The 23960-nt window shown below is 35.6% G+C and overlaps 1 protein-coding gene across 1 annotated transcript in view; it reads right to left on the bottom strand.

The window, feature by feature from the left end:
- The window catches only part of USH2A (usherin), a 775536-nt gene that overhangs the window by 676436 nt on the left and 75140 nt on the right, over positions 1 to 23960 (bottom strand). The window contains exons 4-8 of the mRNA XM_059905730.1: positions 9636 to 9699; positions 6082 to 6376; positions 4928 to 5112; positions 4237 to 4458; positions 3014 to 3107 (exon numbers count right to left, since the gene is read on the bottom strand). Coding sequence (XP_059761713.1) covers positions 3014 to 3107; positions 4237 to 4458; positions 4928 to 5112; positions 6082 to 6376; positions 9636 to 9699 — 860 coding nt within the window. The remainder of the gene's footprint in view (positions 1 to 3013; positions 3108 to 4236; positions 4459 to 4927; positions 5113 to 6081; positions 6377 to 9635; positions 9700 to 23960) is intronic.

Here is a 23960-nt window from a genome sequence, read left to right as displayed (position 1 = left end):
TACTAATCAAATCAAACTCAAAGCCTCCGGTGTTAGATATCCAAAAAATGTAGAAGATTCCTTCTTTCAGAGGGATTATCAACTAATGGGGAAGACTAAATGCATAAATAAAAAGATCAGCAGTATAAAGCAATGATGTGGAGAAAAAGTTCAAAGGGGCCTCTGAATTAGAACATGAAAGTTTTGGTTTGAGCACATAGAAAGAAAGGTGGCTGTAACCAAATCAAAGACCATGAGTTGAAAATGAAGATCAGCACTACATCCTAAATGTGCCAGAGGAAGCCTGCATTTTAGATAATATTCTTGCCATTGATCTATATGCACTAATGTTGTAGTCAAAAACAAATTAGATTAGGTTAAGAATCTCAGAAGACAGAAATGGAGTTTGCCAAATCCTTTACAGATGGTTTTTAAAGAACAAGATATTCCATGAAATTCTAAAACAAACTACACAGAGAAGTGAAGTGACTAACTAAACACAAGTCAGGGAAAGATCTAGAAGGCAGGGAAGCTCACAAGTCATACAGGAGTCAAGAGACAGTGCTATTATTTTAAAAGCTAAAATACACTAACATATAATCCCATATTTATGTAACAAAAGATACAGATACAACCATTCCATACTCTTGTCAATGCAGAATTACTTTTTAGAATGACAACTACATAATGTAACTCATTGTATTTACAACTTTAATTTAATATACACATGGCCAAATTATCCTCCAAAATTTTTGTACCAATTGGTAGTTCCGTCAATGATATATAAAAAGTTCACATTCTCACAAATCTAAATGTTACCAGTTTTGAAACTTTTTGCTAATTTGATAGGTTAAAAACAATATTTTATTATAATTTGCAGTTTTCTAATTAAAACTGAGGTTGGGTAACCTTTCATGTGTTTGTTGAAAATTGTCAGTTCTTCTTTGTAAACTACTTGTTAACATATTTGCTCCTTATTATTATTATTTATTATTTTTCTAATTATTCTTAAAGTGTTCTTTGTGTATTAGGGTTTGTGACATAATAAAATATATTCTATTTTTGGGCTCTGGCACACAGCTCCTAAAACTCTTGTAATTTCCTAACTGATAAGAATGATAGGGACATATTTTGTTATAATATTTGGTTTCTGTCCCCAGTTCCTAAAATAGCTCCAGAACAAAAAGGTAAAATAGCATCTTTTTTTATTCGTAACAAGTCCCTTTCAACCCCACCTGAGTTTATTTTAATGAGGTGATTCTTGGAAACACCCTAAGGACAGGGGCTGGTTGCCAGGGTTAGAGGGTTGGAACTTTCAGCCCCATCTCTGGATCTCCAGGGAGGGAGAGGGGCTAGAGGTCAAGTTCAATCACCAATGGCCAATGATTTCATCAATCATGCATAATGAAGCTTCCATAAGAACTCTGGCTGAAGAGGTTCAGAGAGCCCACAGATTGATAAACACATTGAGGTGCTGGGAGGGCGGCATGGTCAGAGAGGACAGGGAAGCTCTGTGCCCCTTCCTCCTTACCTTCCCTATGCATCCCTTCCATCTGGGCTGTTCTTGAGTTGCATCCTTTTATAATAAATGGTCATCTAATGAGTCAAGTATTTACTTGAGTCTTGTGAGCCATTCTAGTAAATTATCAAACCAAAAAGGGGGTTGGGGAACTCCCAATTTGCAGCTAAGTCAGACCGAAGTCGTAGTTAACCTGGGGACCCACTACTTGCAGCTGGCATCTAAAGTGAGAGCTCTCTTGTGGGACTGACCTCTAAACCCATGGGGTCTGTGATAATTCCAGTTAGTGTCAGAATTGAATTAAATTGTAGGACACCCAGTTGGTGTCCACAGAGAAGTGGATTGCTTTGTGTAGAAAAACCCCATGCATCTGGTGTCAGAAGTGTAAGCAGTAGTTGTAGAAGAACAGTGTGTTTTGCCTTTTTAGAGGGCTCTCAAATCTTTATCTGTTAATATGATGTAAGTATTTTCTATCAGCCCCATCACTTATCATTACACTATAGTTATTTTAGTCCTTACACTATCAAGAATTTTAAATATTTATATGACAAACTATGTCAATATTTTTTCATGACTCCTGATATGCTTCTTTGTTTTTTGTGTATTTCATATGCTACACTTATATAGACCCCCCCCACCTGAGATTTAGAAATACTGTTCTAATCGTTATTTTAATAAATTTACAGTTATTTTTACACTTAATTCTTTAAGCGCCTAGATTTTTGTACATGCCATGAGGTAGGCCTCGAACTTTATTTTCTTACAAATTGGCAGCCAATCGCTTCAAACACCATTTACTGAAGATTCCATACTCTTAACTTTTATTTTTGGTATGATTGTTACTGCTGCTGTAACCCTCTTTCATATGAGCTATTACTGATGTTTATGCTGAATATTTCTAACAAATCTCTCTCAAATTTTTTTCATTTACCTCTTATTCCTAAAGATGTAGCTAAATTTCCACTTCAACTATGAAACTTACCCTGCTGATCATAGACAAGCTAAAATAATGTAATTTCTAAGTAATTTTACTGTAGATTTTCAAATTAACTACTTAAAATTCCTGATATCAGTAATGAATTAAACTTGATTTATGCAAGTACATAAAGATCTCTCTATATACCTTTGCACAAATTTACCCTTTAGGTGTTGTAATGTGACCCTTTTTTTTTTTAGTGCCATCTATTCAGATACCTTAAAAATTGTTTCATAAAATATGATAAACATGATAATGCTGATGAAACAAAGATGAAAAAAGAAAGGAAAAAGAAAATCTCTGGGTTTAGTATTGGTTGTTATTTCTCCCTTAGAGTATTTTTAAATGAAATTTTCAAATTTATTGATGGCTTTAATTTTTCTCTATGAAAAAGTTTTCTGAAATAATTAACGTTTTAAGTTCATATCAATTTACTTTTATTCATACCCAGAAATTAGACCAAATCAAGTTTAAGAAATTTATATTCAACATCCCACCCCCTCTTTTTTGAGATTTCCATGCATAAACAGAGAACTCACATGAAGTCCTTCAGTGAAACTTTCCCGAGAGCAGAGGCATCTATAGGGCTGGCTTCTCGTGTCACAGTTATCAGCATGACCACAGCACTGACACCTGTGAACATGAGCGTCAGACAACTCCTTAGAAACACCAGTTCAATCATGAATATATTTAAAGACCTACATATATATATATATATCCACTATGTGAATTCAACAAGGGAGACAAATGTGTTAATCAACACAAAAATTAGTTTCTCTTTAATCATGTGTATATTCATAACAGTTTTAAATTAACTTAAGTACGGGAAGGATCGTCATTAATATCCAAACCACATTGACCGTGAAGGTAATTTTCAAGCCCATCTTGGGTTGTTTACACCTATATTAACCATGTGACAAACCTGCCAAGAAAAGGCATTTACTGAAACTACTGAAAACATAGTTAAGACTAGACAGTTCAGAATAAACTGGAAAATAAAGTTAACAAATTACAATTTTTTCCCCAAAATTAGATGGTGAAAATTTAATAGTATTATTTTTTCACTGTGCTATGACTTAACAAATAACACTTACATGTTGATATTCTGATCTGTTTTGAAAGATGTTCTTTATTCGCAAGATATATCATTCTTCTAGCACAAACCAATTTTAAATATTGTCTATATATGCACAATTTCCATACTAGGGAGTATGCTGCCTCCTAGTTCTCCAGCTATTCGTTTGTTTAAATTTGTTCTCAATTAGATCAGATATCTATAAATTACTTAGAGTATATGAGATTTTTCCTTTAAAGGAAAACAGATATTCCTCATAAAACTTTGAATTGTGGACTCAGGGAGACCAAGCCCAGCACTTATAAACTAGCTGGTACTATAGTTGTAACTCTAAATCTAGCTCCTGCTCGTTGATTTCAAGAATACTTGAAAATTATATTCCAGAACAAACCAAGCAAAATATTTGGCAAATATTTTCTAAATTGGATTCATAGTATCATAACTTCTAAACCAAACAGCTTTTGAAAATTGATTTTATAACAATGTGATATTATGTACAGCAAAGACTCGCATACAAATCTCCCCACAAAATCTTAAGAGTAGGAAACCAATTCAATACATGAAGATTAGAATCTAGCTTGCTCTAAAATGTTAGTTAATATATTTTAAAATAAGTATGACAAAAGTCTAATTAGAAACAATATTCATAATGAAAAGCACACTCGAAACCTTGGTCATGAACACTACCTTCCAGTGATGGTGATTTCATTGACCCCGTAGTATCTGTGTCTGGGGCTGACAGAAGTCTCAGTGGTATGATACTGTCCATGGAAATGAAGTCGTACTTGTGTGGCCTTTACAAACTCTTGAAGAGATGGGGTATTATAGAAATTATTGTATCCAGGACGATGATTTGGTCCAGGTGTTAGGATGCTAAAGGTGACATTACCACGGGAATATGGAGTAAAACTGTTGATGAAATTTGAAATCATAAGATATTCATATTTTTGACAAAACAAAAATCACAACACAATATTAATAATAGCTTAAATTCTTCATGTTGGGAGAACAAACATATTCCATATATTTCATATACAAACAATATAAGAGCATTACACAAAAATATAGTAAAACATTTCCTTGAGGACATAATAAAAACCCTATTAATATAGATAACTTGGTAGACAATCTGAAAATCAATTTTAAAGCACAAGTGAGACTGTAAGCAAGAGATACTCTAAAGTTTTACAAGAATTTTAAACATTGTTTAAAACTCAATTTAGGGAGGAGTCCTAGAAAAATCTGCCCTAAGAAAGTTGGTGGTAGAAGGAAGTCTCTACCAACCTGGTTAGCTTACATGTAGGTTACTACTGCTCATTAGTCTCTTAAAATTAACTCCTAAATACATTCAAAGACAATCATTTAAAAATATTCATACTTGGGAAGCTGAAGACAGTTGACAGAATCAGAATTTTCTAATTCTCCATTGTTTTTCATTCCAAAAGTGCTGCAATTTCTAGCAAAATACTGCCAATCTTCCCAGTCTAGGCTGTTGTCTTTCTTCCTTTGAATCCTTATTGCTGTTGGTTGTGGACTAGAGAACTGAATGATGATGTAAAACACCTGAAAATGGATGTTAATTATTGTCACTGAAGTTTTAAGTTTGACGCATCAGTATAAATCATGGAATTGTTAGATTCAAATATAACAGCTTACTTCTTTATGATGATAATTACCAAATATTTATTAGATATCCAGAAATTTCATAGCCATATAGTAAAGGCCACACATTCTATAATTGCATATATGTCCCTCTTCTCAAGAATTTTATAAATTAAGGTGGAAATTAATATTAAGTTTGTTATAAAGATGAAAAAAGAACATTACTTATATGAAATAATTGTTATATATTTCTTCTTAAGTAGTAATTTAAAATAAGGACCTCAGTTTTTATTAATTTGTGCTACTTAATATTGAAAAGATGTTTCAATATTTCATAGAGTTTTGACACAAACCTCTAATTTTTCTCTAAAAAATTAGGTCCTACATACCTTCTTTGAAATATTTTTATTTCATACATTATAATACACTACTTTAGTAAGGTAATGGTCAATTGCCTAACTCAGTTTTCACTTTATAGTTGAATTGTGTCCCCAGATAGATGTGTTCAAGTACTAACTCTTGGTACTTGTGAATGTGACCTTATTTGAAAATGGGGTCTTTGCAGATGTAATTAAGTTAAGGGTCTCAAGGGGAGATAATACTGGATGTAGGATGGTGTTCATGAGAGAAGAAAGAGAAAGAATTGACATACACCCAGAAACAAGGAAGAAGGCCATGAAAAAAGAAAGTAGAGATTGGAGTTACACTGCCATGAACCAAGTAATGCCAGGAGCCACCAGAACCTGGAAAAGGCAAAGAAGGATTCTTCCCTAGGGTCTTTAGAGGGAGCATGGCCCTGTCAACACCTTGATTTCATACTACTGATATTCAGAACTATAAGAAATTTCTGTTGTGTCAAGCCATTCACTCTATGGTCATCTGTTGAAGCCACCGCAGGAAACTAACACACATCCCACTGTTTCAAATTACCTGATACTGCCCATTTTCCAAATCTATTGAAATAGTCACTCCTTGATTAAGCTGGGTCATGCTTGTAAACACATGGGAAAGCCACGAAGTACCAATATTGTTATCATTGACAAAAGAAAGAGGATGGGCTTCAGGATTCAGCCGTAACACCCTATTATTGCTTGTGTCTTCTGCATCATTAGGAACACAGTACCGCTGTTCCAAACGAGGAACCCGAGGGTGGCTGCCAGGGCAACGGCAATGTGACTGGGTATGCAATCTGGGCAGATCTCCAGAGAAAACTTCCTGAATCTCTCTGTGGGAGTCAAGAAGCAGACGGTAAGGACCAATAGCTCAACAGTGACAGATCTTCTAAGAGGTGTTACCAATGACTATCACTATTTTGTTTTGATTTGCAGCCATTTAGCTTTAATAATTTTCTAAACAGAAGATAAAATCAAAGTCATTCCTGACCAAATAAACATACTCATTCTCAGAAAATGGATGTCAAAAACATCGGTACATTTTTTTAAATGAAGCATAGGTGATTTACAATGTTGTGTTAATTTCTGCTGTACAGCAAAGTGATTCAGTTATACATACATTCTTTTTTATATTCTTTTCCATTATGGTTTACCACAGGATATTGAATATAGTTCCCTGTGCTATATAGCAGGACCTTGTTGTTTATACATTCTAAATATACTAGTTTTCATCTGCTAATCCAAAACTCCCACTCCATCCCTCCCCCACCCCGCTTGGCAACCACAAGTCTATTCTTTGTGTAAAAACAGTACTTTCTTAAGTGTTAACTTTGTACATCAAGAAGCATGAACAAGTTCTTGACTGCTTATCAAGATATTTATTAAGATATAGTATTTTACTGGGCCTATTTGTAATAAAAAGAAAGGCAACATTAACTTAGGTTGTTAAGCTGACTTACCACTGAGAGTGAACAATAATGTATTGAAAATAATGAGAGTTATAGATAGGGTCTCTCATTTATCCATGGGAAAGAAGTAAGAAAATAAGTATCATTTTATCTGCTGCTGTTTTAGGCAAAGGGACTGAGGCCAAGACCATTTGTCAATGGTTTCCTGTGACTCATCAGTACAGATTCTGGCACCCTAAGATGCTTCAATGGCTTCAGATCATATGGCCGCTGCCAACAGACAAAGAAGAATGCCAGTTTCAGGCAGATATATTTAATTTTTCCATTAAGGGCAATATAGTGATCTAGAGCAGAATCAGTCATTCTATTTATAGGCATTCTTCCACATAGCACCTTTCCAGACATTTCAGGTAGGCCAACACCAGTAACCCAGGTCTAAGTAAAGAGACTAGACTTCTCTCCAACCCCACTGAAGGCAATGGAGGAGGTAAGAAGATTTTTCATTCACTAAATCGCATAAAGGCACACCTTCTTCTTTAAATCTCATTCATAGTTTTCAATTGATATCACATGTTGCATGGGGCCAAAAGTGACCATCCAGTGAGACCTTTATCTCAGGGAAATCTTTATTTGCAATGCTGCTCATCAGAACTTTAGACAAAGGTGATTTAAAACATGGTGAGGCTAGTGGCAGTAAATCTCCCCAAGACTGTGTTTCAGTGGTATAGCATCCTATATTTAGGCATCTCTGGATTATATAGACTAATAAAAAAATGTGTATATTGCTAATGGACATACCACTGACCACTGCAGCACCACAAGAGCAATGCTTTTCAACTTTACAAGAGCTAGTCCTGTCATTTGGAAATTCATCATACTAATCTACATTTCCTTTAAAGAAATAGGAATAAACATTCTTCTTTTTGAATTGAATAAGAGCAACTCCTCCATACAACAATTTACTATTATATCATCAAATCATAACTTGGGAAACAAACTTCAGAGGATGTCTCAGGCAGAATTTCACTTGAACTTTCTGAACAGAATGGATGCCTACATGTCTTGAAAAATGCCTAAGAAAGATTTCCCACCTATTCTAAAGATGAGGAAATACTTCATTAAATATAGTCCAAGTCTACATAATTATTTGTTCACTGGAAATAGAAATATATAATAATACTGCAAATTACTCACTCTTCTTGTCTCCAAGTCTAATAGCCCAGTCTCTTGAGATTTTTCCATATATCAAAATTATTAATCATTTCCATTGTGCTACATTCTCTAGCACTTACAAATTCAGCAAAGCAATTTTAAAAGGCAGATACAGAAGTTTCTTCCTTTAATTTGAATTTTATTTTATTTATTTATTTATTTTTATACAGCAGGTTCTTATTAGTTATCTATTTTATACATATTAGTGTATATATGTCAATCTCAATATCCCAGTTCATCCCACCACCACCACCCTTCCACCCTGCTTTCCCCCCCTTGGTGTCCATATGTTTGTTCTCTACATCTGTGTCTCTATTTCTGCCTTGCAAACCAGTTCATCTGTACCATTTTTCTAGATTCCACATATATGCGTTAATATATGATATTTGTTTTTCTCTTTCTGACATACTTCACTCTGTACGAAACTTAAAAGCTTTTGCACAGCAAAGGAAACTATAAACAAGATGAAAAGACAACCTGAAGAATGGAAGAAAATATTTGCAAACGAATCAATGGACAAAGGATTAATCTCCAAAATATATAAACAGCCCATGCAGCTCAATATTAAAAGAAACAAACAACCCAATCAAAAAATGGGCAGAAGACCTAAATAGACATTTCTCCAAAGAAGACATACAGATGGCCAAGAGGCACATGAAAAGCTGCTCAACATCACTAATTAACAGAGAAATGCAAATCAAAACTACAATGCAGTATCACCTCACACCAGTTAGAATGGGCATCATCAGAAAATCTACAAACAACAAATGCTGGAGAGGGTGTGGAGAAAAGGGAATACTCTTTTACTGCTGGTGGGAATGTAAATTGATACAGCCACTATGTAGAACAGTATGGAGGTTCCTTAAAAAACCAAAAATAGAATTACCATATGACCCAGCCATCCCACTACTGGGCATATATCCAGAGAAAACCATAATTCAAAAAGACACATGCACCCCAATGTTCACTGCAGCACTATTTACAATAGCCAGGTCATGGAAGCAACCTAAATGCCCATCAGCAGATGAATGGATAAAGATGTGGTACATATATACAATGGAATATTACTCAGCCATAAAAAGTCATTTGTAGAGATGTGGATGGACCTAGAGATTATCATACAGAGTGAAGTATAGCAGTTTCTTAAGTATCAGAAACAACTTCATACAGAACATTTAAACAAATGTATCCAAAATTCTATAATACAACTTGTTCAAAAGTCTAGTTTTCTTAGAAGAAATCCTTTGTACAGAATTTGATCAATTTTATATTATGAGGAGTTACCCAATAGAGTAGCACTAGTGAATAACAACCATAGACTAAGCCACGGCAAACACTGTAAACATTAATTAGATGATGTTTCCCAAATACTGTAAAGATGGAAAATGCTGTAATCTTCATGACACACTTACTTAAATGAATTCATCATTTATCCTTACACTTCAGGTATAAAGTTTTACGATCTGCTTACCTGTTTGTAAGCGCCACTTGGTATAATCGAAAATCTTGCATTCTTCCAACAAATTGCTCTAAACCTGCAAAATACATATATGTATATAATATGAGAAGTCTCAGTTTACCAAGCAATGGCTGACAAATGTTCAAGTGAGATTCCTTTAAAGCTATGAAACTTTTTTATTATATTAGTTTCAGGTGTACAGCATTATAATTCACCATCTGTATACAGTACAAAGTGGTCACAACCACAAGTCTAGTTACCATCCATCACCACATGAGTTGACACACTTCATCAGTTTCACCCACTCCTAACCATCTTCCCCTCTGGTAACCACTAAACTGTTCTCTGTATTGATGGGTTTGTTTGTTTTTATTTGTGCATTTGTTTTGGTTTTTTTAGATTCCACATATGAGTGAAATTATACAGTATTTGTCTTTCTCCTTCTGACTTATTTCACTTAGCATAATACCTTCAAGGCTCATCCTTGTTGCCACAAGGATGGATTTCATTCTTTTTTATGGCTGAGTAGTATTCCATTATGTGTGTGTGTGTGTGTGTGTGTGTGTGTGTGTGTGTGTATATATATATAGGCATCTCTTGAATATATAGACTAATAAAAGGAATGTCACACACACACCCCACATCTTCTTTATCCATTCATCAATTGATGGAAACAGGTACACAGGTCGTTTCCATATCTTGATTATTGTAAATAATGTTACAGAGAACACAGGGGCACACACATCTTTTCAAATTAATGTTTTCATTATCTTCAAATAATACTTAGAAGTGGAATAGCTGGGTCATATGGTAATTCTAGTCTTAATTTTTTGAGGAATCTCCATACTGATTTCCATAGTGGTTGCACCAATTTACAATCTCATCAACCCAGAAAAAGGTTACCTTTTCTCCACCTCCTCTCCACAGTTGTTATTTCCTATCCTTTTGATAATAGCTATTCTAACATGTATGAGGTGATATCTCATTACGGTTTTGCTTTGCATTGCCCTAATAATTAGTGATGTTGAACATCATTTCATGTGCCTGTTGGCCATCTGTATGTCTTTGGGAAAATGTCTATTCATATCCACTACCTACTTTTTAATTGGGTTGTTCATTCTTTTGTTGTTGTATGAGTTCTTTATATATTTTGGATATTAACCCCTTATCAGATATATCATTTGCAAATATCTCCTCCCATTCAGTAGGCTGCCTTTTCGTTTTGATGATGGTTTCCTTCACTGTGCATAAGCTTTTTAGTTTGATGTAGCCCCATTTGCTTATTTTTGCTTTTGTTTCCCTTGACTTTGGAGTCAGATCCACAAAAACATTGCTAAATCGGATGTCAGCAAGGTTTTTTCTCGGAATATTATGGTGTCTTTAATCCATTTTGAGTTAATTTTGTGTATGGCATAAGATAGTCATCTAGTTTCATCATTTTACATGTCCAGTTCTCCCAACTGGAAAGAGACTATTCTTTCTCTTGTATGTTCTTTCTCCTTTGTTGGAGATTAATTGTCCACATACATGTGGGTTTATTCTTGTGCTCTCAGTTCTCTCCCATTGATCTGTGTATTTGTTTTTGTGCCACCACCATACAGTTTGGATTAATATAGCTTTGTAGTAGAGTTTGAAATCAGGGAGAATGGTACTTCCAGCTTTGTTCTTCTTTCTCAAGATTATTTTGGCAATTCAGGATCTCTGTGGTTTCCTACAACTTTTAGAATTATTTGGCCTAGTTCTGTGAAATATGCCCTTGGAGTTTTGAAAGGAATTGCATTGAACTTATAGATTGTTTTGGATAATATGGACATTTTAGGATTATCAGTTCTTCCAGTCTATGAATAAGAAATCTTTCCATTTATTTGTGTCTTCAATTTCATTCAGCAGTGTCCTATAGTTTTCAGTGTACAGGTCTTTCACCTCCTTAGTTAAATTTATTCCTTTTTAAAAAAATTATTTATTTATTTATTTATTTATTTATTTATTTATGGCTTCACTGGGTCTTCATTGCTGTGCATGGGCTTTCTCTAATTGTGGTGAGCGGGGGCTACTCTTCATTGTGGTGCATAGGCTTTTCATTGCAGTGGCTTCTCTTGTTGCAGAGCACGGGCTCCAGGTGTGTGGGCTTCAGTAGTTGTGGTACACAGACTCAGTAGTTGTGGCACACGGGCCCAGTTGCTCCACACCATGTGGGATCTTCCTGGACCAGGGATCGAACCCATGTTCCCTGCATTGGCAGGTGGATTCTTATCCACTGCACCACCAAGGAAGTCCCTATTCTTTTTTTCAATGCAACTGTAAATGTGATTGTTTTCTTAATTTCTCTTTCTCATGGTTCATTACTTGTGCATAGAAATGCAACAGATTTTTGTATATTGATTTTATATCTTGCAACTTACCTTATTAGTTCTAACAGGTTTTGGGGGGAGTCTTTAGGTTTTCTATATCATGTCATTTGCAAATAGGAACAGTTTTCCTTCTTTCTTTCTGATTTGGATTCCTTTTGTTTCTTATTTCTTGCTAATTGCTGTGGATAGGAATTCCAATACAATGTTGAATAGAAGTGGTGAGAGGGCATCCTTTTCTTATTCCTGATCTTACAGGAAAAGCCTTCGTATTTTTCTCCATTGTTAGCTGTGGGTTTGTCATACATGGCCTTTATTATGCTGAGATATACTCCCTGTATACCCACTTTGCTGAGAGTTTTTGTCATAAATTAATGTTGAATTTTGTCAAATGCTTTTTCTACATCTATTGAGATGATCATATGACTTTTATCCTTCATTTTGCTGATGTGATTTATCACCTCAATTGATTTGTGGATATTGAACCATCCTTACATCCTTGGAATAAATCCCACTTGATCATGGTGTATGATCCTTTTAATGTCTTGCTGGATTCAGTTTGCTAATATTTTGTTCAGGATTTTTGTCTCCATGTTCATCAAAGAAGAGTTGGAGAAGACTAGGTATTAAATCTTCTTTGAATGCTTTGTAGAATTCACCAGTGAAGTCATCTGGTCCTGGGCTTGTTTGTTGACTTTTTTTTTTTTTTTTTTACTGTTTCAATCTCCTTACTAGTAATTGGTCTATAGATTAGAAAACTTTTATGTTTATATCACAATCCTTGCAAATTCTTACAGACCAATATATATTTTGCTAATTACAAGTGAATAACAATAATAATCATAGTTACCTCTATATACATTATAGGACTTAAGTCAGAGTTAATATTTTGGCCAGCCTATTTACTGACCCAACTTATGATCTCTATCCAGAATATCTTCCCCAAATCAAATTTCTCTGTAGTTTATAAACCTATAAATCTATCATCTCATCAGCCCTAAATGTGATTGTCATCTGTTTCGCATCCTGATTTTCAGAGCATTCACATTACCAAGAACAAGACGCCCCACTTTTCCATCCCACCTGTTCTATCCCCAAGCTCCAGGGCATCAGCTTGGGTCTTCTCCAAACTAAGATGAATGCCTCATCTAGAAAATCTCCAGTAAGTGAGGATAAATTGAAAACCTCCTATTCATGAGTTCTGAGTTATTCACATGTATCAGTGGCATCCTAGCTCAGTCTCCAAATTCCATCACCTCATGAGAATTTTTCTAAGACAAGTCAGGTTCAGAGCCCAATCTGCTTTGAATTAGGTGACTTTTCAAGATGTGGGTATATATCAACTTTAAACCACATATTATTTTATTAATTCACCAAATATTTATTTAGGATGTACTAACAGATAAGCCCAGGGAGAGTAGGAACAGAAAAATGTAAGAAAGCTAAGGTATTTTTGTTTTTAATAATGAGAAAAACAATGAAAATGGTAAAATTCTACCTAGAGTTTAAATCATGGGGACACAAAAACGATATGATCTAAAGTATAATGCTAGTTCAGTAACTGTGTTTTTTAAATTAAACTCGGAGCAATGGCCAATCACCAAATGACTATTTCCTTAAATGTGTTTTTTTTAACAATTCTATTTTTTAATTTTATCTTAATAATAGAGTTTTAAGGAATGTTTGATCTATCTTTGTTGCAGTTTTTTGGTGGTGCTTCGGAGGAACCTGGGGCAGAGTGAGGTCATGGCAGATGAATAAAAGATGTAGAGTAGAATTAGCACACCAAATAGTCTGAGATGCTGATCTCAGAAGCAGCAGGAGATGAATGAGCAAAGAAAGATGGGACTCAGGGGCATAAAAAGAGTAAGTGTCTATGTGTGAGTTTGTGTGAGTGTGTATTTTATCTTTCTTCTTATAATTATATTAAAGGCTGTAGTTAAGAAACTAACAATATTTCATATATGAATATTTCTTCATGAATCTAAAGTTTTCCAATTGATACATTCTAAGAAAAAGTATATCTGTAGGGCCCCTCTCCACTTCTCTGCCTCAGTTTTCCACACACCCCACAACCCAAAGCCCAAAGAAAACAATGCTCGATGCAGCCTCATGCTCTGACTTTCCTGTTAGGAAAGTTCTTCTACCTTTTGTCTAGAAATAGGCAATTGAGGCAAGTGCAAACTAATTATTACTTAAAGCAGTGTTATGAAGAAATAACAACAATAAACAAACAAAAACCCCACTCTATTAAAATGTCATAGAAATCTTTAGATTTCCAACACAAATTGCTTTAAAATTTATAATTAGTGAAAAGAATAAAGAAAACATTATGCACAGTTCATTTGACAAATTGGCCATCCAGGAAATTTGGTAAATTGCCCTGGATCAAAGAGCTGAAGCTAAGCAAGGTAGGAAATGATATAATGAAGGATACACCTTTCTTTGACATAGAGGTAAGACAGGAAGAACAGGTGTGAATACATTTAAGTCATTGTGGTTTTGTTTGAAGAGTAGGGAAGACAAACAGGAAAATCACTCCTTATGGTATGAATTTTCTTTCTGAGGAAGAGGTAATGTCTGCCTGGAATGAAGGAAGTTGGATCTGTCCCCTATTTATTTCTTCACCTTCACCTACCCCACTCACACCCAGCCCTTCTCCCCCAGAATCCTTCATATGCCATATGGTGCAGGTCTACAGACTACCTGTAGTACTCCACAAGGACCAAGGTCTCTCAGCCCTAAGGTTTTGCACATGATTTTGCCTCTACTTCCAATGTTCCCACTCTATCCCAGCCCTTAATTTCTCAGCTTTGAAATATTTCCCGTGGGAAACTTTCTGTGGCCCAGCAGGATCCTATATGTTCCTGTAGCACTCTGCACTTCTGATTCTGTTCTACAAATGCCTATTTACTTCTCTACCATGCTTATGAAATGTAAAAGTCTTCCCTAGAAAGACACACAAAGTAATAACTGGTCTTATCTGCTGTTCTATCCCTAGCTCATAGCCAAGTTTCCTGGCAAAGGGTAAACTGTTCAAAAATTATTTACTAATGAAGGGAAAATGAAGGAGGGAAGCGAGGAGGAATAGCGGTATTTATACCTGTAATAAAAATGTATAATGAACGCTATAAAAAATGAGTGAGAAGGTTGACCAGGGAAAAATACACGGATCCTCAAGAAGTATTTTGAGGGCCATCTGAAATCAGAGACTGTAACTTTGCAATGGCACGAGTCTGAAAGCTAAGTGATTTCCCCAAACATGCTGACAACTCAAGAGAAATATCAAATGACTAGAGGTAGCCAGCGTTGAGGGTTTTCAGGTACAGTATATCAAACAAGGAGAACAGGAAGGTAAGATTCCAGTAATACAGAAGAAATAATGCACCAAAGTACTTAAGAGAACAGGAAAGTGAAACAGGGTGAGAGGTAATAGACCAGAGAAAAGAGAGGAGTCAAGGTAGTGGGCCTCGGATTAAGTAAAAGAAGAGTGCAGTAGAAGTGAGGAAGCAGGCTATTTGAAACAATCGTAGTATTCACTATAGTGCTGCCTGGGGACACAATAAACACTGGTGCTGCTTTTGGCAGCACTGACGAATGAAGCAACAGGAAGTTTCCCATCATACGCGAAGCATGCTATGCCATCAAGAAACACTCCCCAAATAAAAAAAATATGGTTATGGGTTGAATGGTGCCCTTCCCAAATTACATGCTGAAGTCTTATCCCCCAGTACCTAGGAACATGACCTTCTTTGGAAACAGGGTCTTTGCAGATATCATCAAGGTGATGTCATTAGGGTGGGCCCTAATCTGACTAATGTCCTTACAAGAAGAGGAAAATACTATGTAAAAACACATTCACACAGGGAGAAGGCCATGTGACAACAAAGGCAGGGATTAGAGTGACACAGCTAAAGAACGTGGAATACCAAGGACTGGCAGCCACCACCAGAAGTTAATTAAAGACACAGAAGGATTCGCCCCTCGAGGTTTCAGAGAGAACATGGCCCTGTTAACACCTTGATTTTGGACTTACAGCCTCTAGAACTGTGAGACAATAAATTTCTATTGTTATAAGCCACCCAATTTGTGGTATTTTGTTATGGAGGCCCAGGAAACCAATTTAATCATCATTTCCTATGGTTGTTAACATAATGAGTTACCAAAGAGAAAAAAATAGTGGCAACATGTATTCCACGTTATCTAATTTGTCTTCGCAGTATAAAAAAAAAGTCTAAAACGTTATATATACAACCTCGAGGGAATATTTTAATTCAAAGTACCCAGAAAATACAGATCACAACGAATAAGGGATAATGACTTCTGGTTTTGAAAGCCCTAATATAACTGAAGGCAAAATTGTTGAACACTGTGATTTTGTCAAAGCCTGAATCACGTTGTTTTTTTTTTTTTAATTAATTTTATTGGCGTATAGTTGATTTACAATGTTGTGTTAGTTTCTGCTGTTCAGCAAAATGAATCATCCATATGTATACATATATCCCCTCTTTTTTGGATTTCCTTCCCATTTAGGTAACCACAGAGCACTGAGTAGAGTTCCCTGTGCTATACAGTAGGTTCTCATTAGTTATCTAATTTATACTTAGTATCAATAGTGTATATATGTCAATCCCAATGTCCCAATTCCTCCCACCCCCCCTTACCCCCTTGGCATCCATACATTTGTTCTCTACATCTGTGTCTCTTATTTCTGCTTTGCAAATATGATCATCTATACAATTTTTCTAGATTCCACATATATGTGTTAATATACAATATTTATTTTTCTCTTTCTGACTTACTTCACTCTGTATGAAAGTCTCTAGGTCCATCCATGTCTCTACAAATGACCCAATTTCATTCCTCTTTATGGCTGAGTAATATTCCATTGTATACATGTACCACATTTTTTTTTTTAAATCTTTACTGGAGTATAATTGTTTTACAATGGTATGTTTGTTTCTGCTTTATAACAAAGTGAATCAGCTATACATATATATATAATCCCCATATCTCCTACCTCTTGCGTCTCCCTCCCACCCTCCCTATCCCACCCCTCTAGGTGGTCACAAAGCACTGAGCTGATCTCCATGTGCTATGCGGCTGCTTCCCACTAGCTATCTATTTTACATTTGGTAGTATATATAAGTCCATGCCACTCTCTCACTTCATCCCAGCTTACCCTTCCCCCGCCCCATGTCCTCAAGTCCATTCTCTACATCTGTGTCTTTATTCCTGTCCTGCCCCTAGATTCTTCAGAACGATTTTTTGTTTTTTGTTTTTTTTTTTGGTTTTTAGATTCCATATATATGTGTTAGCATACGGCATTCGTTTTTCTCTTTCTGACTTACTTCACTCTGTATGACAGACTCTAGGTCCATCCACCTCACTACAAATAACTCAATTTTGTTTCCTTTTATGGCTGAGTAATATTCCATTGTATATATGTACCACTTCTTCTGTATCCATTCATTGGTCGATGGACATTTATGTTGCTTCCATGTCCTGGCTATTGTAGATAGTGCTGCAATGAACATTGTGGTATATGACTCTTTTTGAATTATGCTGTTCTCAGGGTATATGCCCAGTAGTGTAATTGCTGGGTTGTATGGTAGTCCTACTTTTAGTTTTTTAAGGAACCTCCATACTGTTCTCCATAGTGGCTGTATCAATTTACATTCCCACCAACAGTGCAAGAGGGTTCCCTTTTCTCCACACCCTCTCCAGTATTTACTGTTTGTAGATATTTTGATGATGGCCACTCTGACTGGTGTGAGGTGATACCTCATTGTAGTCTTGATTTGCATTTCTCTAATGATTAGTGATGTTGAGCATCTTTTCATGTGTTTGTTAGCAATCTGTATATCTTCTTTGGAGAAATGTCTATTTAGGTCTTCTGCCCATTTTTGGATTGGGTTGTTTGCTTTTTTGATATTGAGCTGCATGAGCCGCTTGTAAATTTTGGAGATTAATCCTTTGTCAGTTGCTTCATTTGCAAATATTTTCTCCCATTCTGAGGGTTGTCTTTTCATCTTGTTTATGGTTTCCTTTGCTGTGCAAAACCTTTTAAGTTTCATTAGGTTTCATTTATTTATTTTTGTTTTTATCTCTGTTTCTCTAGGAGGTGGGTCAAAAAGGATCCTGCTGTGATTTATGTCATAGAGTGTTCTGCCTATGTTTTCCTCTAAGAGTTTGATAGTGTCTGGCCTTACATTTAGGTCTTTAATTCTTTTTGAGTTTATTTTTGTGTATGGTGTTAGGGAGGGTTCTAATTTCATTCTTTTACATGTAGCTGTCCAGTTTTCCCAGCACCACTTATTGACGAGGCTGTCTTTTCTCCATTGTATATTCTTGCCTCCTTTATCAAAAATAAGGTGACCATATGTGCGTGGGTTTATCTCTGGGCATTTTGTCTTGTACCATTGATCTATATATCTGTTTTTGTGCCAGTACCATACTGTCTTGATTACCATAGTTTTGTAGTATAGTCTGAAGTCAGGGAGCCTGATTCCTCCAGCTCCGTTTTTCTTTCTCAAGATTGCTTTGGCTATTCGGAGTCTTTTGTGTTTCCATACAAACTGAAATTTTTTGTTCTAGTTCTGTGGAAAGTGCCATTGGTAGTTTGATAGGGATTGCATTGAATCTGTAGATTGCTTTGGGTAGTTTAGTCATTTTCACAATGTTGATTCTTCCAATCCAAGAACATGGTATATCTCTCTATCTGTTTGTATCATCTTTAATTTCTTTCATCAGTGTCTTATAGTTTTCTGCATACAGGTCTTTTGTCTCCTTTGGGAGGTTTATGCCTAGGTATTTGAGTCTTTTTGTTGCAATGGTAAATGGGAGTGTTTCCTTAATTTCTCTTTCTGATTTTTCATCATTAGTGTACAGGAATGCAAGAGATTCCTGTGCATTAATTTTGTATCCTGCTACTTTACCAAATTCATTGATTAGCTCTAGTAGTTTTCTGGTAGCATCTTTAGAATTCTCTATGTATAGTATCATGTCATCTGCCAACAGTGACAGCTTTACTTCTTCTTTTCCAATTTGGATTCCTTTTATTTCTTTTTATTATCTGATTGCTGTGGCTAAAAACTCTAAAACTATGTTGAATAATAGTGGTGAGAGGGGGCAACCTTCTCGTGTTCCTGATCTTAGTGGAAATGCTTTCATTTTTTCACCATTGAGAATGATGTTGGCTGTGGGTTTGTCATATATGGCCTTTTTTATGTTGAGGTAAGTTCCCTCTATGTCTACGTTCTGGAGGCTTTTTATCATAAATGGGTGTTGAATTTTGTCAAAAGCTTTCTCTGCATCTATTGAGATGATCATATGGTTTTTCTCCTTCAATTTTTTAATATGGTGTATCACATTGATTGATTTGCGTATATTGAAGAATCCTTGCAATCCTGCGATAAACACCACTTGATCATGGTATATGATCATTTTAACGTGTTGTTGGATTCTGTTTGCTAGTATTTTGTTGAGGATTTTTGCATCTATGTTCATCAGTGATATTGGTCTGTAGTTTTCTTTCTTTGTGACATCTTTGTCTGGTTTTGGTAGCAGGGTGATGGTGGTCTCGTAGAATGAGTTTGGGAGTGTTTCTCCCTCTGCTATAGTTTGGAAGAGTTTGAGAAGGATAGGTGTTAGCTCTTCTCTAAATGTTTTATAGTATTCACCTGTGAAGCCACCGGTCCTGGGCTTTTGTTTGTTGGAAGATTTTTAATCACAGTTTCAATTTCAGTGCTTGTGATTGGTCTGTTTATATTTTCTATTTCTTCCTGGTTCAGTCTCAGAAGGTTGTGCTTTTCTAAGAATTTGTCCATTTCTTCCAGGTTGTCCATTTTATTGGCATATAGTTGCTTGTAGTAATCTCTCATGATCCTTTGTATTTCTGCAGTGTCATTTGTTACTTCTCCTTTTTCATTTCTAATTCTATTGATTTGAGTCTTCTCCCTTTTTTTCTTGATGAGTCTGGCTAATGGTTTATGAATTTTATCTTCTCAAAGAACCAGCTTTTAGTTTTATTGATCTTTGCTATTGTTTCCTTCATTTCTTTTTCATTTATTTCTGATCTGATCTTTATGATTTCTTTCCTTCTGCAATCTTTGGGGTTTTTTTGTTCTTCTTTCACTAATTGCTTTAGGTGTAAGATTAGGTTGTTTATTTGAGATGTTTTTTGTTTCCTGAGGTAGGCTTGTATTGCTATAAACTTCCCTCTTAGAACTGCTTTTGCTGCATTCCACAAATTTTGGGTCATCGTGTTTTCATTGTCATTTGTTTCTAGGCATTTTTTGACCTCCTCTTTGATTTCTTCAGTGATCTCTTGGTTATTAAGTAATGTATTGTTTAGCCTCCATGTATTTGTAGTTTTTACAGATTTTTTCCTGTAATTGATATCTAGTCTCATAGCGTACCACATCTTCTTTATCCATTCTTCTGTTGATGGACATTTAGGTTGCTTCCATGTCCTAGCTATTGTAAATACTGCTGCAATGAACACTGGGGTGCATGTGTCTTTTTGAATTGTGGTGTTCTCTGGGTATATGCCCAGTAATGGGATTGCTGGGTCATTTGGTAATTCTATTTTTAGTTTTCTAAGGAACCTGCATACTGTTCTCCAAAGTGGCTGTGTCAATTTACATTCCCACCAACAGTGCATGAAGGTTCCCTTTTCTCCACACCCTCTCCAGCATTTATTGTTTGAAGATTTTTTGATGATGGTCATTCTGTCTGGTGTGAGGTTATACCGCATGGTAGTTTTGATTTGCCAATCTATGACAGAGGAGGCAAGAATATACCGTGGAGAAAAGACAGCCTCTTCAGTAAGTGGTGCCGGGAAAACTGGACAGCTGCATGTAGAAGAATGAAATTAGAACCCTCCCTAACACCATACACAAAAATAAACCCAAAATGGATTAAAGACCTAAATGTAAGGCCAGACACTATAAAACTCTTAGAGGAAAACATAGGCACACACTCTTTGACATAAATCACTTCAAGATCTTTTTTGACCTACCTCCTAGAGTAATGAGAATAAAAACAAAAACAAACAAATGGGACCTAATTAAACTTAAAAGCTTTTGTACAGGAAAGGTAACCATAAACAGATGAAAAGAGAACCCTCAGAATGGGAGAAAATATTTACAAATGAAGCAACTGACAAAGAATTAATCTCCAAAATATACAAACAGCTCATGCAGCTCAAAATCAAAAAAACAAACAACCCAATCAAAAAATGGGCAGAAGATCTAAATAGACGTTTCTCTAAAGAATACATACACATGGCCAACAAACACATGAAAAGATGCTTAACATCACTAATTATTAGAGAAATGCAAATCAAAACAGAATCATGGCTTTAAATTATCAGGGTGGATTCATTCTTTTATGCATTCATTGACTCAACAAATGTTTACTGGGAACCATCTACATGCCAGGAACTTTCATGGGTTTCAGGAATACATCAGTTAACAAAACAGGCACAAAAGAAACTCAAACAAACTAACAAACAAACCAAAAAAAACTTGCTTTTATGGAGCTTGCATTCAGGCAACTAGATTAATATAATGAGTAATTTATGTAGTATATTAAAACAAGATAAATGCTATGAAAAATGGGAAAAATAAGAGCAGCTTGGAGAGCATGGCTGGACTTTAATTTGGATAGTATGTTAAAGAGAGGTCTCATTGAGAACATGGTATTGACAGTGGAAAGGGAACAATCATATATATAAATTGGGGCAAAATATTCCAGACAGGAGTCACTGAGTGCACAGACCTAAGGTAGTATGCTTGGCATATGAGAAGAACTGCAAGAAGCCAGTATCCTGGAGCAGAATAAGAGAAGTGAGGCTATTGGAAGATTAGGTCAGACAAGTAACTGGCTGCCAGGGATAGGGCAGTGGGGGTGGGGGAATTGGGTTCAAATTGTGAAAAGCCCTGTAGCCCATTGTAAGGACTTCAGTTTTTATTGTATATGAAAGAGGAAGTCACTGAAGAGTTCAGAGTAGAGAGTGACATGAACTCAGGTTTATTCCAAAGTGTTAAAAGTAGAATATAGGGGGCTTCCCTGGTGGCCCAGTGGTTAAGAATCTGCCTGCCAATGCAGAGAACACGGGTTTGATCCCTGGTCCAGGAAGATCCCACATGCCACAGAGCAAATAAGCCTGTGCGCCACAACTACTGAGCCTGCACTCTAGAGCCCGTGAGCCACACCTACTGAGTCCATGTGCCACAACTACTGAAGCCCATGTACCTAGAGCCTGTACTCTGTAACAACAGAAGCCACCGCAATGAGAAGCCCACGCACCGCAACGAAGAGTAGTCCCCGCTCGCAGCAACTAGAGAAAAGCCCTCGTGCAGCAATGAAGACCCAACGCAGCCAAAAAAAAAAAAAAATCAGTAGCCCTGAAAAAATTATATATATATAAAAAAAGTAGAATATAGGATGACAAGAGTAGAAGCAGTGAGACCAGTAAGGCTATTACAGTCATCCAAGAGAAAGACAATGGTAGTCAGACGAGGGTATAGAAGTGGAGGTGTACATCTCAATACTGATAAATTTGAATTCTCTTCCTATATTTTAGTAATAGTTAAAGAGAAGCTTTGCTGAAGAGGGATTATGAAATCTATTTTATCACCTATAAAATAAAGGGGCTAGGCTTTATGACCTTTAAAAATCATTTTAGTTTTAAATTTTGGAATCTGAACATAAAACAATCACATCTTCTACCACAGAATTCATATTTGAAGGGAATTTTTAAAGCTAAAAATGTTCTCTAAAGACCTAGAGTTAATGTGAATCATCCACTCCAAACAGGAGAATTATGATTTGACTTTGGGGGAGAATATCATAAAATATTTCAAGGACATAGTCTTAAGAGTGAATTTTACTCATTCCTTTGCTAGTTGCCAACTTTTTGGCAACAGATATTCAGTGGAATAAACATTTCATAAAGAGATTCTTCTTTGAAAAATATTCATATGGTAAAGACAGGTCTAAACTATATAAATTGATCAAGTAAATAGATATGACTCATACCAGAAAGCCCTCATTGTTGTCTATTTAGAAAATATGTAATGACTGGTAAGAAGCAGTACAGCCACATTATGATTGGTGGCACAGCAAAATTAGTTAAATAGGAAAACTCTGAGTAAATAATCTAATATATAAATCAAGATGAAAACAGTTTCGCTATAAGGCTAATTTTTTAAAACGTCACAACAATTGGAAAGGAAGAAATAAAACTGCCTCTATTCATGAGTAATATAATTGTCTCCTAGGAAATCCCAGTGAATTTACACAAAAGCTACTAGAAGCAATAAAGAAATTTAGCAATTTTATGAGATACAACTTGAATGTATAAAAATTAATTCAATTTCTATACACTAGTGATGAAACACTGGAAATGAAACTTTTTAAAGTAACATTTATATTAGCCCCAAAACATGAAATACTAGTTATAAATCTAATAAAGCATGGCAGTGTCTGTTGATAAAAGTGCAAGATAATGATTAAATAAATTACAGGATGTCATCAGGTATGGCAGAGTAAGAACAACTGAAAATTCTGCCATAAAAGCAATGATAACACTAGCAAAGAATGTCAAATCCAGTTTTCTAAAATGATGGAAATTGCCCAAAGATTTGCAACAATCCAGGGAGTGTTTTTCCCCCCTATGGGTGAATAATAGTAAGAATATCATATTTTGTGGCATTTTAACTTTCTCTATTCCCATCTTCCTCTCTATCACTCAGCAGTTAATCTTGAAATTGGATATTGTACAATCACAGTGAAAAACAGCAGCCTAGCATCCACTGGAGGAATGAGAATGGGATTGGAGCTCTTTCAAAGCCCCAACCTCAGAAAACTGTCATTATTTAATCTGTCTAGCAGTACTCTAAAGTCCCCACAAGTATGGCTTGAACTGACTCAGAGTTTGCCCAGTGGAAATAGTCATTTCTTTAGGATGTTTGTTGAAAAT

The sequence above is a fragment of the Balaenoptera ricei genome, chromosome 1 (genome assembly GCF_028023285.1).
Source record: "Balaenoptera ricei isolate mBalRic1 chromosome 1, mBalRic1.hap2, whole genome shotgun sequence".
Taxonomy (NCBI): Eukaryota; Metazoa; Chordata; class Mammalia; order Artiodactyla; family Balaenopteridae; genus Balaenoptera; species Balaenoptera ricei.
This window is presented reverse-complemented; position numbering and strand designations above follow the sequence as displayed.